At 35.6% G+C, this 19,820-nt stretch overlaps 2 protein-coding genes across 3 annotated transcripts; one reads left to right on the top strand and one right to left on the bottom strand.

Annotated features, from left to right (window-relative positions):
- Nucleotides 1–2,932: 2,932 nt before the first annotated feature.
- On the top strand, nt 2,933–8,558 carry LOC132031389 (uncharacterized). The gene is made up of 3 exons (XM_059421326.1): nt 2,933–3,388; nt 7,138–7,284; nt 8,193–8,558. Exons 1-3 carry the CDS (start codon nt 3,143–3,145, stop codon nt 8,265–8,267), a joined length of 468 nt encoding a protein of 155 aa, XP_059277309.1. The 5' UTR covers nt 2,933–3,142; the 3' UTR covers nt 8,268–8,558.
- A 425-nt stretch (nt 8,559–8,983) lies between these two features.
- On the bottom strand, nt 8,984–15,876 carry LOC132031388 (grpE protein homolog 2, mitochondrial-like). 2 transcript variants are annotated; one of them, XM_059421325.1, is made up of 6 exons: nt 15,539–15,876; nt 10,945–11,137; nt 10,661–10,845; nt 10,385–10,552; nt 9,571–9,699; nt 8,984–9,415 (listed from the first exon to the last, which is right to left on the bottom strand). In XM_059421325.1, exons 1-6 carry the CDS (start codon nt 15,686–15,688, stop codon nt 9,317–9,319), a joined length of 924 nt encoding a protein of 307 aa, XP_059277308.1. In that variant the 5' UTR covers nt 15,689–15,876; the 3' UTR covers nt 8,984–9,316. The 2 variants fall into 2 exon arrangements, with proteins under 2 accessions (XP_059277308.1, XP_059277307.1); XM_059421324.1 differs by having other exon boundaries at nt 10,661–11,137.
- Nucleotides 15,877–19,820: the final 3,944 nt, after the last annotated feature.

Below are 19,820 nucleotides of genomic sequence, written 5' to 3'. Positions count from 1 at the left end.
TCTTTTGTAGAGAATCATATTTTGCATGGATTCCCAAGAATGTTACATGATGAAAAATTTCATGCTGATTATTACTTGTCTTTGTCAGGGGTGTTCTTTTCTACTATGTTGTTGCTCAGGTAACTTGAAATGATCCATGTACATAGGTAAGTTCAACTTCTGTATCAAGGAATAACACAAAATTCAGCTAATATTTCTTAACTAACATTTACAATGTTGGGGAGAAAAAAAAAACGCAGCAAATACTACTCTTACTACCACTATTCATACTGATCTAAATAAAGTCTAACTTTATAGGAACGAGATGACCAATAATATTTTGTTATATTTCATCTCTTCACGCATCCTGCATAGACTTTTCATGGAGCTTAGCTGTATTTTTTTTTCTTTTTTGACTTGAATGTGGCTATGTAATTGCAGCAATATAGGTGTTTCAACAAGGTTAACTATTGAAAATTTTCCGGCACTATTCTAATAATAGAGGGACTTCTGTTTCACCCAAGTGACACAATACCTTTTGATATTTTGTCCTCTGAATTGCAATAAGTAACAGGAGGATAGCCCTTTCTCTCCTGCTTCGCTTTGAGTATCCTAGATTTAGCTAGGTACGGTATATTATGATTCTAATGCTTGATTTTCTTTTCTTGCAGTGGATACCAAGATGAAACTATGTGTTGTCACCTATAGCTGTTAAATTCCAAATTGTTGTCAATTGTTGCATCAACTTTTGTATTGGTTGAACCACCAAAATGAATATGAATAGTTCGACTGTTTTTGTATTTTTTATTCTCATGGGAGCAGCCCCAGAAATGTAATTGTACAATTATGTTCCACAAATAACATAGGATGAAGCGTATTATATTAACATTGTGAGTGGGCTTGAAATTAACTCTGGGTCGGACCACTTTTGTACAATGATGTTGCGCATAGCCCGTGCTGCGCGCACGGGACATATAGTATATTTATGATGTACCCATTACTTAAAAATCATTATTTTCCTATTAAAATTTTTTACTGAAAAATGTTCGGTGACTATTTTAATTGATATTTTGATTGAATCAGTGAAAAAAGAAAAAATAGTTTTTTACACGTAAAAATTAGAAATTTTTTTAAAGCGTTTCAATAGGAACACGTTTCCCACTTTTCCTAGGGAGTTGGTTTGGCGTTAATGAGTTGAAAAATCATGTTTTATAATACAAATTTCCCACTGATTGCCAGTGGCAAAACCTCCCTTTTCTAGTAGTAACCAATACTTACTTACAGGAGGAGCATATCTAGACGGGAAGGCATCAAAGAAAAAACTTGTTAGGCACCAAATCAACATTAGAGATAATAGACAAGTGAGAGTTGTTAGTTGGTAAAACACCTTCACCCACAACCGGTAGGTCCAGAGTTCAAATGACGCGGGAGGAGAAGTATGAAAACACTATAGATCCTCCAAAATAAGGGGTTAACAAAACATTAGAGGTAATAGAGATGCGGCTCTTATAGTGAGAACACCACACGAGCCTTTTAGAGACGCACTTTCTCTTCACAAGGCCTACAATTGGCTTACATACATAAATTAATCACTTTTAGTAGAATCTGGTCTTTCTTTTATGATTTTTAGTCTTTATCCAACTTTAATGGTCGGTCAACATTTTGAGATTATAATATATAAATAGATAGATATATGTAGTCATATATTAAATTCATAAGATTTGTCAAACTGTTGATTCCACAAATCATGTTTAGATCAAATTGCAGACACCGAATCATCAGATACCCAAGAGGTCATCGAGACTACGACCCTAAACTTACAAACACAATGAAAGAGATAAATAATTAGCAGAATTCTTATTTTATTCTCAATCGATCAGTCTGGAATGACTTTAAATCTTTTCATGATATATTACATATATTAAGTTAAAATTTGTCAAACTTATGATTCCACAAATCATGTTTTTTAAAAGTTGATAGCTAATAATTCATTTTTTGTTATAGTTTGTTTTATTACTAACAGTTTGGTTGTAATTTGTCTTACTAACATATGGCTAATTCAAATAAAGTCTGTTCTAGATTAATAACTGTTCTAGATTAATAACTCCATTTTAGTCTATGAATTATTCTAAATCTCCTAGAGGCACTGCCCAATATGCAGAAAGAAATATAAAAGAGCCATAATGATATAGCTTGGGTGGACTCGACTCGAGCTCGATTTAATAATCTAAAAAGCTTAATTAGACTTAACCTGAACTCAATTCGGGAGCAGGTTCAATGCAGCTCAACTCAATTTGACTCTATTTGATGCTCGTACCTATCCGCGATATATCGAGTTTTAAAAAGAATTTTTTTATCATGTGATTCACACAGCAGACAATAATTGTGCTAGTTTTTTTTTTTTTTTTCACACAAAAGAATGGAACACCTTGTTGTTTATAAAAGGTACATCTAACTTACATGGATTGTGGTGGAATGAATATGGTTTCTCATCTTTAATAGGGATCGTGAGTTTGAGCCCAAGGTATGTTAAAAATCTTATTTAGAGCGGCAAACCCGAATTACTTGGGCGATATGCGACGGTGGATTGGTGGATTTTCATTTCGGGGGTTCGTAAAAAAAACAAAAGTTAAATATAAAAAATAATGTTATTCTTGGGTTTCAAAAATCATGAATCACTTGAGCTAAGGATATAAAAAATAATATTGTTCTTGGATTTCGAACTTATGACGCTAGGATAACCATGTTGAACCACTAACTTTTTACATTTATTTAGATTATTCAAAAATTAATATATGTATATAAACACAAAAAATTTATACTATATATACAATGTAAATTTTTTGCCGCAAGTGTTCAGCACCCTCTAAATCCACCCTTGGATATAGGTTTCCCTTAAATGAACTTTACGTGACGTGAATCCGAATTAATCTGTCCCTAAACCGGGTACGAACATCGGAGGAGAACCCAAAATAGAAAAGTTATGTGGGACCGTCGGCTGACCCAGTATTACTTTAGTAGAACGACGTCGCGTAAGCTTGTTCCCGCGCCAGAGAGAGCATTGAAGCAGAGTGGAGCTTCTTATAGTCATATCCATCAACTTTTCCACACACAAATATTTCTCTACTCACTACTTAGAGTTTCTTCTAGCTAGTTCTGAGAAATGGAAGGAGTCGGGTCAAGACTGGGTCGGGCTTCATCAAGATACGGGTCATCAGCTCCAGTATTTACCGGTCCAGTTAGAAAATGGAAGAAACAGTGGGTCAGTAGTACTACTCAGTCCAACAACAACAGCGTACGTGGCACCCGCAACGCTAACAACAACGTTGGTGGGCACAAACTAATGCTCTGCCGTTGGACCCCTCGTTCCGACAACGACACTCCTAAACGGAAGTTTCGTTATGCACCTGTAAGTTTAACTAACTATGTTTTCTCCTTTTTACTGTTAGGGTTTTAGGGTAAGTACTTACCCGCACCGGGTGTTTACACCAAACCAATGTAACTTATTGTAGTTAAGTAATTTAGTGGAGTGAATATATACATTAATTAACCATGGTTAAATGATGTTATTGTATATGCATCCGTTAGTTTGGTGTAAACACCCGGTGCGGGTAAGTTTTTACCGGGTTTTAGCTATCATTTTACTTTCATTTATCTCTTTTTATGAGTAAATATGTTTAAAAGGGAAAATTACACTCTATGTCTAGTACGAGAAAATATTTATGCTACGTAGCCCATATTTTGAGTTTGTTACCCTGTTTAGCCCATATTTGTGTATAAACACTTTTTATACACTTTCATACTAGGCTGATACATTATGTATAGTGCTTTTCCGTCAGGTATGATATTGTATATTGGGTTACGTGGTGTAATATTTTGTGTTAGGCTGTATATTTTTGAAAATTTACCTCTTAAAAACCCCTAAACTATCATTACTTTTGCGAGTTTCAGATCTTAAACTATTGGGTATTCACAGTACCTAAACGTCTCGTTCTAAAAGCTCATTCAAAGAGTTCCAAGTGACAGAACACGTGGAAAAATTTGAGTGAATAAGTTAAAAAACCCTAAATTATCACCATTTTGCTAGTTTCATGCCTAAATTATTGGGTGTTTACCATACCATGAAATCATTGTGGCAGGTGGACTCATTTTTTAAGGGTCCGTTTGGCCATGAAAATTGTGAAATTTGAAAAGATCGGTTTTATTTTCAAAGTGAAAAATGATATTTGGAAATTGGTACTTTTGACTTTTTGTGCTGGAATGAAAAAAGTGAAAGAACTTTTTGGTGTTTTTCAAATTCCGGAAAATTACCATGTTGAATTCTAGAATTTTCCGGAATTTTATGGTCGAACATGATTTCCGGAAATCAACTCTGGGAAAAGTAAAAAAGATTCATGGCCAAATGGCCACTAAGACTTTTTTCATCTCCCACGTGCCTCTTAGCAATTTATCTCTTAACATTTTGCCACATATTCAACTAGGATTTTTTCAATCTAAAGGTAGGTATAGACTTATAGTCCTAGGGGATAATAGAAACACGTTAGGCTCGCAAAATGGTGATATTTTAGGGAGGTTTTAACCTATTCACTCTTTATTTATTAAAGTATTTGGATTTCCAGTTATGCACCTTTCCTGGAAAAAATAATATTTGCTGGAAGATAAAGTTGTTGTTTGGATGTTTGAGATGCTTTATCTATGGGAGTTATAGTAAGCACATAATAAGTAGTACTGTCTTGATGTCAATGTTAGTCTTTAATTTTGGTGTCAATGGAACATGTAAACCGAACTGTTTTCTGCATTTCAATTTTTTCTTCTGGACTCTGCAATTTAAATTTATAATTGGTGAAGGGCAATTCAATTTTTTTTTTCTTTTGTATTTAAATTATGGAAGTGATTAAAATTGGTACACTATTAAAATACATCAAATCTAAATGTCTCATGGGAGCACTGTATGGCACTTTCAGATGGTATTCAAATTCCATCAGCAACAATGTAAAAATTAGCGGCAAACTGAACAGGAATCCAGTTCCAGAGTACCAATATTCTAGCCAATCAACACAACAGAAGTTAATGTTACAAGACTTTTTAAGTTTGATATCGCAAAAGTGGACCAGTTTCAGCGAAAGCACTTGGACAGTATAAATAGCTCATTTAGAGATTACATATTCGTTTATTTCAAGGTGTAGCCTAGAAACAATCCTAAATGACATGTTAACCTTACACTTAGAATTGAAGTTTGAATTTCTCTGATGAAATTTTAAGTTTTATTGTTGTTTTCCATGTATTGAGTCAAAAGATCCTACAATATAGTCTTGCAGAATTGAATTGTGTTTTAACAATCAAAACAAGATTTGGATGTGTTTGATGCCTATACCGAGAAACAATTCATCTTTTGTTTTCCCTCATATAGGAACTGACATTGAAGACTACCTGATGGTATAATAGGTCAGCTCTAATTATATGAATATCAGTTGGCCTATAGGGTGATAAGCAGGGGGGATCTAGGGCATTTGGTTGTGGGTTCTCGGAAACCCTAACTTTTGCACAGACCTTGTATTTATACTAAGAACTACATTAAATATATAAGAAATATTTGCTGGGAACCCAGCAAACCCAGTGGCAAAGTAGGCTGTTGGTCCCGTGGCAGAAATGCTACCTGCTTAAGCGTTGGTGCCCTCCTCGATGAGGGTTCGATTCCCCTTGGGCACTTCTGATGAAGTTTTATTTTTAATTTGAGATCGCTGGGAACGAAATTTTTATGATAAAGTTTTATTTTTAACTTCAAATCCTAGATTAGCCTCTTGACTGATAAGGTGATTCATATATTTAGTATGCTAACATTGGTGCCCTCCTCGATGAGGGTTCGATTCCCCTTGGGCACTTATGATGAAGTTTTATTTTTAATTTGAGATCGCTGGGAACGAAATTTTTATGATAAAGTTTTATTTTTAACTTCAAATCCTGGATTAGCCTCTTGACTGATAAGGTGATTCATATATTTAGTATGCTAACATTCATGGGTGCAAGCATATCAATTAGAGCGAAAGCTGAATATTTCCCTAGAGTTTAGTTTATATGCACTTTATGGTGTAAGAAATATTTTCACAACCATGTCATTTACTAGGTAATAACATTATACAATCACCATGTACATAACCTGGATGAAATGGAAGTACCCTCCTATAACAGGTTAAATTGCATTAATAATGTAAATATTTTACTGCAGAAAAATTGAGAATGCTCATACACATGGCTAGTATTGCAAATGCAAATAGAAGGTAAAAAAGAAGTAGGAAACACTCCTAGGAATGCAATTGTAAACTGGTGTATATAATTAAAATCCTTCCCTTTCAGATCTTCTCTCCTGCTAAGTTTGTATAACTTTGTGGACCCCTACTCTGTTGTGTCGGAAAGATGGGTGTCGAGTTTTATGGATTTGCTAGAATGTGGAGAATATTTAGAACCATATTTGTTGCTTTGGTTTGGCAGGATTGCATCGAGAAATCTGCAGAGATTCAGTCTTATTATAGATGCTAATTCTAACTTTAGGACTTCCCTTGGAACAGGTCGAAAATCAGGTTGTTTCTGATGATGACAAGAGCTTTATCCTATGTGAATTTTGTGAACACCCGAATCGTCGGTTATGTTAGAAGACGACCTACAAAATCAATCTAGGAAGGAAAAAAATTACTGACCTTTCTTTTTGTGCCGAGGGTCTACCGGAAACAGCCTCTCTACCTCCCAAGGTAGGGGTAAGGTCTGCGTACAGTCTACCCTCCCTAGAACCCACTTTGTGAGATTTCGCTGGGTATGTTGTTGGTTTCTCTTTCCCTACTGTTTAACAGTATAGAGAAAAGGGAAGCGGGGGGGAGGAACATTTTTTGGATCAACTAGCTTTTCTCCCAGTTGTCTTCTATTTTCCGTCTTTGTATTTGTCCGTTTTCTTCTCTTCCTTTCCCTCGTTTCCGAAGATAAGGCTAAGCTTCGTCAAATTAACCTTTAACTAAACTTAGAATGTAGGCCTAGCATTTTGTAGCATTCTTTTCAAAAGGTATAGAACACCCATGCCATTAGATTTGTTTTTTTTTTTTTTTTTTTTTTTGGGGGGGGTGGGGGGTGGGGGTCAAACTTTTTCTCTTATGAATCTCGAATATGCAGATTGTTGACTTGGAAGAAAAGAAAAAGGAAGCTTCTGACAACAAAGCTAAAACAAGGAAGCTAAATCAAGCTATCACAAGTTCAACACCAAACGATAATATCTTGATGAAACAAAGGATCAATGATATCTTTGATGAAGATTTTGAGGTGATATTTTGAGCTTTGTTACCTTTGGAAAACAGTTGCATTTTTGTTGTCATTATTGTTGTATTGTTTTTTCTTCTCTATATTTTATATCTGCTCTCCTTTGCTCAATTATCTCCTTACCCTTCACCAAACTTTGATAAGCTTTGATTTACTTGAATGTTACGAGATATACCTACCTGATATGTGGTGAAATTCCAGTGAAGTCTTCCCAATTCAGGGTTTGTCCTTTTTAATACACCAACTTGTTATTGTTTGTAAAAGCTAGGACACTGGAAGTCCTCAACAATCAAATTAATCAATCAATATCTCAATCCTAAATGAGCTAAGGTTGTTAGGTTGATCATATGAATTCTCTATATCCATTTCACTCTAGTCAAAGTTCATTTCATTCCGGTAGTAAATAATTTGACTCGAGATAAATTAGGAGCTCTCTAAATCTCACACCTTTTCATACACAACGAATTAGTCTAATATCAACTATCGTCTATCTGGTTCATTTGTTGAAGTTGTGTCTTGTCCAACTCTTCATTATTCCAAGGGATTTTAAGATCCTATTTGAGTATGGGTAAAAAGTTTTGATCTTCTGGTGAGCGACTCTCTTAAGGGATTTGTGTGTGTTGAATTAACTTCCTTCCACGTGATTTTAGTTCTATGTCATCAACTCTTATCTCTTTCAATCATCACACAGTCGCACGTAACTGAGACATGGCTAAATCATCTTAGATGACATACTCTCATTTTGTCTTCTTTATGTGTTACTTGCACTTTAAGTTGAATGTGGTCATTTCGAATCTTGTTCAATGTGTTGGACCACATCCTTCTAATGGAAGTAGTTTCAGTTTTTCTGCCTACTTTGTAATTGATATTTGCCTGATTTTTACATAAACGAAGGTTTTTCGTGCACTCAGGAACTGAGGACAGATCAACCCATTCACACAGAAAGCGAGCTAAATTATGACTTGTGCTTGGAAGGCTATGATTGAGCGCTGGGACTATTGGCTGTTTCTTTTGAAGGCTGACAATTCCACTTAAAGTTATTGACATAGAATGCAGTGGTGTTTAGGTCCAAATGATTGTAAATATAGCCCTCTAGTTTGCGTGCCTATCGTAGATTCTAGTGGCAGTTAAAGTATGAATGGTTGTAGATATAAACCTCTAGCTTTTTGTGCCCAACTTAGATTCTAGTGGCAGCTAAAGTATAGATGATTGTAAATATAACCTCTAGTCACTTTTGAGGACTTGCTAGCTTGCATCATAGTCGTATATTTCCTTCCGTTTTTTCTTTTAAATAGCAGTTCAGCATCCTTTTCATGGTGAGCTATGAGTAAAACTATCCATTTCAAAGGCGCTGTAAGCATCCATTTCTACAAAATAAGAATAGGTTTTCCCCTTTTAGTTTGATTTGTCGTCACATATAAAATAACATAAAATAACAACCCTTTCCCCACGATATAAAATAATGGACGGTAAATTTAGCAACCTTTGAATTGACAATTATATCTTTTATGAAAATGGCAACAAATTCAAGGAATTTCTGATCCAAATATTTAATTAGTTCGAACTTGTTTAGTAGTATTGAAATGAAACCAAGACAAAATGTTCTTGCTAAGAAGCCCGTGTACCACAATGTATGCCATGTTTGGTAAACCATTGCACCTTGGGCTGATGCTAAATTTAATATTGCGCAACACCCAACAAATGGAAGATGAAAGGCACATTTTTCCTTCATTTTCAACAATCCTTAAACCAAAGTTCAGTGATGAACAGAGTCAGAAACTAAGATGAAAGGTAAAATGTCATTATTAACAGACATTATTTCGATCACTGACTAAACAATGTAAAATTTAAAAAAAAAAAAAAAAAATTAAAATTTATAAATACTACCAAAAAAACTAAACTTCTCTTTGACGGATAGGCTGCTATTGGAGGATCCGGAACTAAATTCCTTTTCGAACGTGAACAAATATTTTCTTCTGTTTTCACCGGGTTAAAGATTTTCCGGCTTCAAAATCTTGGCTCATGATCCACCAGTTTAAGCTTCAGTTTTTTCATCTTCCTGTGTACTCTCCATAGCCACCGTCACACCAACTTCAGCTGGCCGAATGATCCGGTCATGCAAGGTGTACCCCGACTGCAACAAGAAATGCAATTTCGACTTCAATGAAAAGGGATGTCTAAAGTACATTCTAGATTAGCAATAATCACTAAGGATTAAGCGCATGAAGAGTGAAATAGCAAAATACATCACAAGAATGTCGAGCCGAGAAGAAATTCCTAAAGATATACCTTCAGACAGACTGCGACCATGCCAGCAGCCTTCTTAGGATCTGGTACTTGAAATACTGCATTATGCTTATTTGGATCAAATTCTTCATTGGTAGGATCATATTTTCCAACACCAAATTTTTTGAATACCTGAAAAGTAACGAGTTGTAAGCCAATGAAAAAGCTATGATGGAGACCTCCTCACAACAATAAAGGTCTTTCAAGACATTGACGAAGCAACAATAACATAGACCAGCAAGAAATACGAAGGATTACAAATTTGAACCCCTGAATTTATTCAGTGAATACCCCTGAAGTTACTGAACCTTACATTCCAATTGGAGCAGCAGTAAGCATTTCTACTGCGATTTTGCAGTATCAAAAAATGTCTTGGAGCTTCTCTTCCAGCTGTATGTGTATATATAGAAAACCGTCGTCGCTGCTTCTTCATTTTTGGAACTAGCTCGTCGAGATTTCTAATTATAGTGTTTTCTGGAGTTCATCCTAAAAGACCTAAAGTTGCTTATACTGTCGATTATTAGCATGTTTGGCTAATTAATTTGAAACACACTTTTTAAGCAGCAATTAGTTTTTAACCAAGCTTTAAAAAAGTGCTTCTAAGTGTATTTTCTCAAAATTGCTTTTCAAAAAAGTATTTTCGGAAAAAAGCTGCTACTACTTTTTTAAGCTTGCTACTGATACTCCCTAAAAACACTTATTTTCTTCTAAAAGCTTGGCCAAGCACCTCATAATGTTTGTAATTTTAAGTGCTTGCCTACCAAGCAGTAAAAGAGGAACATAAAACATGGACTATATTTAGGTGAAAAACGTGTACCTCAGAAAGCTGTTTATCAGTCATTTCAACACCTTCCAGAAGTGTTTTCAGAAGTGGCACAGCTCCAGCAGTATCATTAGATTCATCAATTTTGGAGAAGCTCTCTTTTACAATAGAAGAAGCCCGACTCATATTATCAGCAACATCTAGAAGCGCTTTCACAAAATTCTGCAGCAGCATTTATGCAAAAGATAAGAGCAAAATCACAAGTATAACATAATCTACTAACAAGTAAATGCATGACTGTCTGGTAAAGCATGTGCCAAGAAAACTAACTTGAATGGCAAACTTTTTGGAATTTTCTGCTTCTCGTTTGGCTCTGTTCATGACGTTCTCCATCTCTGCATAAGATCGAAGAGCTTTGTCCTTCATTTTCTGAAACTCATCTTCTTTCATCTTTAGTAGTTCTTCCTTCTCAGCCACTAATTTCACCAAGTCATCCCTAGAAAGGTCCTCCGTATCTAAATCAGAATCAGAATCAGAAAATACAGTTTGTTTAGTACGTCTTCTCCTTCCCTTGACATTTTCATTCGTGTTATCATGGGATTCCAAATCGGAACCTGATTCATCCTTCTCATATTGAACCTGAGAATCAGAAGAAACTGAAGCTTCACCATTTCCACTCACTTCTCCATTCTCTTTTGAGCGCCCTGGTTCACTTTGGGACTGAGATGTCTCTTTTTCATTAGGTTGGGGGGATGTAGAGGATGAAATTCCAAATCGTTGCAAGGCAGATTCATGGAATAGAGATACCTGATTCACCATTAGCAGAACAAGCAATACTTAGGTGAACATAGAAATTGAACATTTCTAGGCATCAACTTAGTGGAACATTGAGTTTACAGCTTGAGCAAGTTTAAGAGATCTATAAAGTAATCCAGGCATTGTACACTATTTTGATTACAGTATAAAGAACAAGTTAGCCAGGCAACTATTTTTCAAATTATGTTTGTCTGGATGTCCCTTTGAAACATCACAGAGCCAATCCAACTGACAACATTCTACGACAAGTTTTCAACATAATCCACTCCGTATCAAACATCCAAGGAACAAGCTCCAAATACTGTAAACTATCTCACAATGCAAAAAAAGATGGCTTGTAGTTGTTTCTAACATTATAATATAAGTAAGCTGGCAACCAGTTAAGATACTCCGACAGCTTTGACATTCCCTGGCACCTTAGATTCTCGAAATTTCAGGAAAGGTTTCAACTGATTGTTGAGTTTCTTTTGAACATCCTGATTTTTTTTTATTTTTTTTTTACAATATTGTGCTGGGATGGAGCGAAAACGGAAGACCGCAGATTGTTTCAGCTTTTCTCATTCAGTGACGGGTCTCTGCTTTTATAATCGGACATGTATGTTTACAAAATTCTCACTTTCTTATTTTCATTTGTATAAATTGTTTTTTGAGCTTTAATTCTCGTTAATAAAATTACTTAATAATTTGTCATATTCATACCAAATATAAGTAATGATTCGATAATATTAAAGTTTGATAGGTTATCATAATCATTAAGCTTTCAAAGAATTGCACGTCATACTTTGACACTAGTAGTTAGCGTATTTAAAGACAAAGGTGCCCCTGTTGTGCTCAAATCTTCAGTCCACCTCTACTACTGACATGCGATTGACCGTGGCACACAACTAATAAACAACCCTTAAATTGCAATAAGACTATAACCTTACTGCATGACATTCTTGGGTTGCTATTAACTAGGGGCCAATACATATGAACTCACACTAGTGGCAGAGAGGCATCAGACTACAACCTTATTGAATGGCATTAAATGTTTGCTATTACATAGCAGTCAATACCCTTAAATCGTGATGACGTAACGTAGGGCATATGACTACATAACTTTAAATCAAGGCCAACAATTGCCTCTTAGTATACTATGGTTCAAATTAAGCAAATTTACAATTGAGGTCAAAATTGACATTACAGCGGGACTAAATACGCAACTTAATTCATTCATAGCAATCATAAAGGCGGTAAAAATTAATATCTAAGACTGAAAAGGTTCAAATCTGCATTTTAGTAAAGTCTATGGTCAAATTAAACATGTCACTTCACCTGAATACTACTTTTTGAAGGATGGAAAACTCTCATACACAAAAACTTTTAGAGATCCAAAAATGGACGCCTCTTCCTCTGCCAAAACCCTAACTTATTCTTCAACCGATGAGAATGAAGAGGAAAACAATCCCACATTTGAAGTATATATGACCGATTCATACATAGGTGATTTATTCTCATCTGCTCAATCCTTGGTGAATAGAATTACCCGATACCTTTGCTTATGGAAGGTAGTAGGCACTCACTCGTGGAATTAGTAGAGGTGCGTGCAAGCTTTCCCGGGCACCATGGTTATAAAAAACAAAAATCAAGCCCAAACTTTACAAAATAAAAATTCTTCCCATCTACCTAGGCACCAGCTGACAGAGTAACCCAATATCCTTTCTGGTAGAATAACCAAGTTGTGCGCAAGTTGAATAAAAACAGCAAAAGGACTTATCGAACTTGCGAGTAAAACAATTACTCCACATGTCCCAATTCATGTGGTACCTTTGAGATTTCGAGAGTCTAAACATTTTAATCTTGACCGTGAATTCGGCCATAGAATCCTTAAGTTTTTTGAAATAAAATTTACATATCTGATTTCGAGAGTCTAAACATTTTAATCTTGACCGTGAATTCAGCCATATAATCCTTAAGTTTTTTGAAATAAAATTTACATATCTGAAAACTAAGTAAAACTATAGTATAAGTCACATAATTGATAATTCAAAATATTTAAAAGGCATATGAAAAAATATCGGTTCAAAAAAGCTTATTTGACGCTCGAAATTCGAAAGGGGTCACATAAATTGAGACAAAGAAAGTACTATTAAACAAAAGTTGCCAACTTCATCAAAGAAAATCATCCGCTAAAGTAACACCAATATCATATCCTCAATTACAATTCAAAAAGAACCCTGTGATACAACTACTCCCTCCGTCCCAAAATAAGTGTCACTTCAGCCCCCCCGCCAAAAAAAAAAAAAAATTGTCCCAAAATACGTGTCCCTTTAGGAATTCAAGACAAAAAACAGTAATTGTTTTCAACTATGCCCTTCTGTTAAAGAACTACATCTTCTTAATAGTGCTCAATTCTCAAGAAACATCTAATAAACATCTAATAAATAGGGATAACTCAGTAAACTACTCCCACCGCTCCATAATAAGTGATTTTTTCGGCTTTTCAATTTTTTTTTCAAAATAAGTGGTGCTTTAGGATTTCAAGAAGATGATACATTAATCATGTGTGAGGCAGAAGAACAACAGGTTCTGGTTTTGAGGATGATTTTATCCATGTTTGAAGCGGTTTCTGGATTTCACATTTTATTCCCAGTCAACGTATCTAACATCAGCCAATTAGCCAACATTCTGCGGTACAACATTGGTTCACTTCCCACTAAGTACCTTGGCTTATCATTGGGGGATAAATATAAATCACTATCAATCTGGAATGAGGTTCTTGAAAAGATGGAGAAAAAGTTGACGAATTGGAAACGACAATACCTCTCTCTCGGGGGTAGAATCACTATGATCAACATTGTTCTTAGTGCATTGCCTAACTACACTATGTCTCTTTTCCCGGCGCCATCCTCTGTCTTGAAGCGTATGGACAAGTTAAGGAGAGACTTCCTCTGGAAGGGTAGCAAACAAAGTCACTCCTTCCAACTTGTAAATCGGAAAACAGTTATTAAAGACGAGATTAGGGGGTCTGGGAATCAAGAACTTGAGGTGTCACAATGAAAGTTTATTATTGAAATGGCACTGGAGATTCAATAAGGAAGATAAAGCACTCTGGAGGAGAACCTTGGCTAAAAAGTTCTCTGCGGAGAATCAATGGTGCATCAAAGTAGCCACAACACCTCATGGCGCGGGAGTTTGGAAGCATATTAGAGAGTGTTGGAACAACTTTGAGGCAGATATGGGCTTCATTATTGGTAATGGAAGGAAAATAAAGTTTTGGGAAGATGCATGGTTGGGCCACACTCCTCTTAAAGAGCAATTCTCGGATATTTATAGAATATCAACTCAGCACAATGTAGCAACAGCAGAATTTTATTCAACACAAGGCTGGAATCTCTTTCTTAGAAGCAATGCAAATGATTGGGAAATAGAACGAGTATGTCTTTTGCTTCAGCTGCTAAGCAACATAGAGTTGGTCTGAAAAAAAAAAATTGGCTTAGCAAGGCCCCTTTGAAGGTCTCTAGCTTCTCTAGGATTGTGGCTAGAGGGGCTTGTCTCACTCATTCCAACCTCCAAAAGAGGAAAATTCAGCTTTGCAGCAGGTGCTCCATATGTGAAGAGCAATATGAAGATGTTGGCCACCTCTTTTTGCACTGTAAAGTTACTACTCAGCTGTGGAGCATGTTTCTGTCAATCTTACACATGTCCTGGCTCATGCCAGGATCCATGAGGGAACTACTGCAAGAAAGCACAAAAGATTTGGAATACCATCCCTCAAGCCATATGATGGACGGTTTGGCTTGAAAGAAATGACAGAATTTTTGAGGGCCATAGGAGAAATTTACATAGTCTCAAACAAATGTGTCTTATTTTGCTAGTTTTTTGGTGCAATCTGGTTATTGTACAGGACGTGGATGCAATTTTAGATATAATTCAGGATCTGCACGATCTGTAGTTAGGCTCTATCGCACTGGCTTAGTGCAAGCTTTTTGTATACTGCAGTTGATGGCCTTGTTTACCAAATGAAATACATTTACTTGATTAAAAAAAAGATTTCAAGAACACTTTGGGCAAATTCTTCCAAGACTACCTTATTTAAATAGTCAAAATTCATTAAATACTTTTTTTTTTAGAAAGTAGTAAAACTTTTTAGGAGTAAATTAGTAAAAAAAAAAAAAAAAAAATCCTAATTTTCTAGGAGTAAGCAATTTCGTGCATGAGCCTAAAAAACCACTTAGTATTATGGAACGGAGGGAGCATATCTTGTATTTTTTTTTTAAAATGAGCTAAAGCACAGTTATTTTGGGACGGAGGGAGTAAATGACAATAGCCCCTGAAACCCTACCAAATCCTACACATTAAAAATCGATGAAAAGTGAAGAACTTAAAAAGTATTGGGCACAAAAATCAAACCTTATCTTTGAAGTCACGAATTGAGTGGAACTGAGAAGCAATACTAGGAACCTGTTGCTGTTGTTGTTCTCTAGAATATAGGATTAGTGAGGTCCGGCACTGAGTTATAATGGATTTTGGGAACCTAGTTGATATTCTACTAACCAACATAATATCCAAATTCAGTTGTAGCTTAAATTTTTTGGGGAAAAATAGAAGTGAGAAAAGTTGAGAAGAAAGGTAAATTTGCACAAAGAGTAGTGGAAAGGGTTATTAGGAAGAGAGAGAGAGAGAGAGACAGAATTATAGGTGTTTTGTGGCTTGTAAAGAAAGAAAGTTGTGGATTGTCGAGAAAAACCCTGTCTTGTTCAAGGGGCTATTATAGTATGGGAGGAAATTTTGTGAGAGTAAGAGGATGTCAGGGTTATATTTGTCAATTTGTAAAAACAATTTCTAACTTGGGTTCAGTTGTTTTGTGAGTTCACTGTGGAAGCTTCCAGAACTACTGTGGGATGGGAATCTCGCAACTTCTTGACGGCGTTGGAACTCTCATAAGCCCTCCCATTTTGTTTATAGCTCCCTCCGTCCATTTTTACTTGTTTTGTATTAGGTTGGCATAAGTGATAAATAAAATAATTATTTTATTATATTATCCTTAATTATTATCATTTAATGATTGAAATTAATAAAATATATTTTAAAAAATTATGCAATCATTAGGAGTAAAATCAATAATAAAGACTAAATAGGTACAAAATTATAAATTATCTCTTGATTTTTAAATTGAATAAGTAAAAAAGGAACAGCTAATTTTAGTATATAGGGTAAAAATGGATGGAGGGAATTTTTTTTTAAAAAAAAAAAACAAAATTGTTTTATTACGTAGGAGGTAGGGGAAGGGAAAATGGGGGAGGGAATTATAACGTAGAGATTTGAGCCCTCACCAACAAGGTGAAAGTTCAAGTAGCAAACCAACTGAGCTATTAGATCCCTACATGGAGGGAATAGCTTACTTGATTTTTAGATTTTTTGCAAGGAAAAAAGGAGATTAGAGTGCAAATTATTAAAAACTAGTGAATCCGAAAAACAGAAATGAATTCACCAATTTTTTATTTTTTATTTTTTTTGTGTGTAAATATAGTCAAGATCTATAAAAGAGATTAGAATTTCACAAATTATAAAAGTTAAAAATGTGAGTTCACTCTTTATACACAAGATCGAGTACCGTAACATCAACTTTATCCAAAAGACAACCCAGTAGAATTACCTAACATGAGAAAAGTAGCTTACTATTCTGTCACAACTTTGGGATGGTTTTGGAAACTAAGTAATAGTGGACATGATACTACGTTTAAAACAAAAGCAAATTGGTTTTGAAAACCAAGAGCGTGGTTCTCAAAACTAAGTAATCAACTCTGTTTGGCTCTAATTTACACATAGAGTATAATTAAATAGAAAGTTCAAGGAATCTCATAATATTTTTCATTTCTCAGGTACTTCGTAATTTCTCATATTTCAATTAAAAAGGAAGTGTTCTTAGACAATTGTGAATTCAGTTATTTGGGAGACATATAAAATTAGTTAAACTTACAAACGACTATAGAAGACAAATAGAGGAACACATACATACAAACAAATTTATCTAGCCAAAAAACTTGACAAAGTAATGGCTGCAAAATGAGAAAATAATGAGATTTTGATCTAAATTCAATAGTCATAATTCATCAGGAGTGAAAGAATTAAAGTTGATTAAACTGCTCAATAAGTTTTCCACGTTAGTACAAGTGCCTCGTCGTTAAACTGAACTCATTATTTAGGCAATATGTAGTGGTTACTGTCACAACCCAATTTCACTAAGTCGCGCGGGCACCTATCATTCCCACCTCGGTAGGCGAACCCTTTCACCAATTCATACATTCAACCACATTAACGTACTAGAGCAGAATAAGTAAAAGTCTGATCATAAATAATCGCAAGTCGGAATATAAATACAACCCCCAATCCCAAGGAACTGGTCTGACTCGTACAAGAGAAACTAAGTAATGTCTAGAAAATACAAGTCTCAAATGCTAAAACAACGGTATGAATGGAAGAAAATAAAGACAGGATAGATGAGCCTCCCGACAATGACTCGTCAGATACTCACCCTAGAAGCTCGCAAACAGGCCCCGAAAATCAGTCTCTCTAGAGGTGGAAGGGAACCTGTCTCAAAGTCCACACCCGAAAAGGAGTGTAACAAGGTAGCATCAGTACAAACAACACGTACTGAGTAGGCATCATAGGCCGACAATAGCTAGTTAACATATATAAAGGAAGAGACTGAAGAATAGACATGCTCACAATCAAGTATAAAGCATAAACAGATATCCAAGAATAACAGCTCAAGTACCGAAATATCCAAGAAACCCTTAATGAATTATATCTAGATAAAGCCTATAGTGAAGCATCTAAACCCAAGTCTTGCCAAGTTTTCCACAATTCCTTAGAATAACCAAAACTCTAGTACCGCCAACAATCCGAAACCTCAAGTCTTAACCTAGGAGAAAGTCTCTAATCCTCCAAGCCATTAATTTCCAAGTATCTATTAATCAGGCACACTGCGATCTCAAATCAGCAACCAACCAGGGAGTCAATGTTCACGAACAACTTACAATATAATAAATAACCACTACCAGAAATTAGATGTATGAGTGAATGCAATATGAATGCGATGCAATGATACACACATGCTTCGGGCGGACGATGTCTACGCTCCGACAATCATGACCCATGGGGGACCCGCGAAGTCCATGTACTTGCTGCGATGCACAACCTGATCCAAGTTAGTGTTGCGGAACGTGCAACCCGATCCCAGTCAGTGTTGCGAAAGTATCCAATGTATGTATTTATATATGTGTTGCGGCGCGCAACCCGATCCAAATATATGATTATGAATGCATGCATGATATCAATGCCAGCAAGAGTATATCAATGAACAATCGTTCCACATATGGACACATATCCCAATACCAAGATCAATATCAATACCTTCCTCTTCACAAGTCAATAACCAATAACTGAGAGATACGGGTTCACAACCATGAATAAATCACTAAGTATTCATATCAAAGTATCATGAAAGATGAGAATGAGTGCAATGCATAATATCAATGAATGATGACAACAAATCAAATCAATCGTGCCACACATGGACACATATCTCAATCACAATATCGATATCATAACTTTCCTTTCCTTTCCTTTCCAACAACCTCAACGATGATAAATACGCTCTCCAAATCATAATACAATCCCTAAGCATCAACTCTAGAATCAATCACGTGGCGACAAGCAAACAAATCACAATATGGCAACAACTCAATAGAACACAATAAGGCGATGGGCCATAGTCAACAACAATACCAACCTAAGAATCCGTCCCAACTTCATACCCAAAGGTGTAACATACTATCTCCGACAATCACTAACTCTACATATACTTTACTAACCGAAGTCTCACCATAATGTAAGTCGTAACCTACCTGGAATGTCGAATAAGAGCCATGAACAACCACACCTTTCGCCTGCCCTTTCGTAGCGTCTCTAAATCCTCAATATCTAGTTATAAACATAATCTAGATTAGAAACCATGAAGAACAATACCCATATTTCTAAGCTTCTACTTAGGTCAAATCTAACCCATGGAAATTGGGGAAATGGGCCCACAAGGTAAAACGGAAAATTCTAAGCTAGAATATGCAATTCAAGTCTAGATGATCAAAACCCACTAAACAATTGCTAGATTAACCCAATATTAAGCTAAATTCGGATTTAAAGTGAAATTCCCAAATTTGGGTATAAACCCTAACTCTTTAATCCATAAATTAACCCTTAATAATGGAAGATATGTTTAGCAAACAATGAATGCTCTAATCTATGGTTATACTAGCCAATTTCATCAACAGTTTCTATTTAGGAAGTCTAAAACCCATTTTAAGAACTTCTCATAAAACCCATCTTTCCCTCTTTGATTCTAGTAATTTCTAGTGTGGATTAATGATTAAGAAGGTAAGTAATGAATTCTAAGGTCAAGGATCTTATCTCTATGAAGAGTCTGACCAAAGGCTCTCAAAATCGCCCAAACTTGCTTAGAGAAGGACGAAATGAAATGACAAAGGTTTAAGGGTTTTTAACTAGGAAAATATCATAAACTGCTAAGTCATGGCCGGCATTTGCATGGGTACCTCACAGTAGACTCCGCCACGGAGGCCCAAAGCCCGCTATGGGGCATACGCCAAATCCTCAACAACCTCGCTACGGTGGT

Source organism: Lycium ferocissimum, chromosome 9 (genome assembly GCF_029784015.1).
Source record: "Lycium ferocissimum isolate CSIRO_LF1 chromosome 9, AGI_CSIRO_Lferr_CH_V1, whole genome shotgun sequence".
Lineage (NCBI taxonomy): Eukaryota > Viridiplantae > Streptophyta > Magnoliopsida > Solanales > Solanaceae > Lycium > Lycium ferocissimum.
The sequence above is the reverse complement of the archived record's forward strand: the minus strand, read 5'-3'. Positions and strand labels throughout refer to the sequence as shown.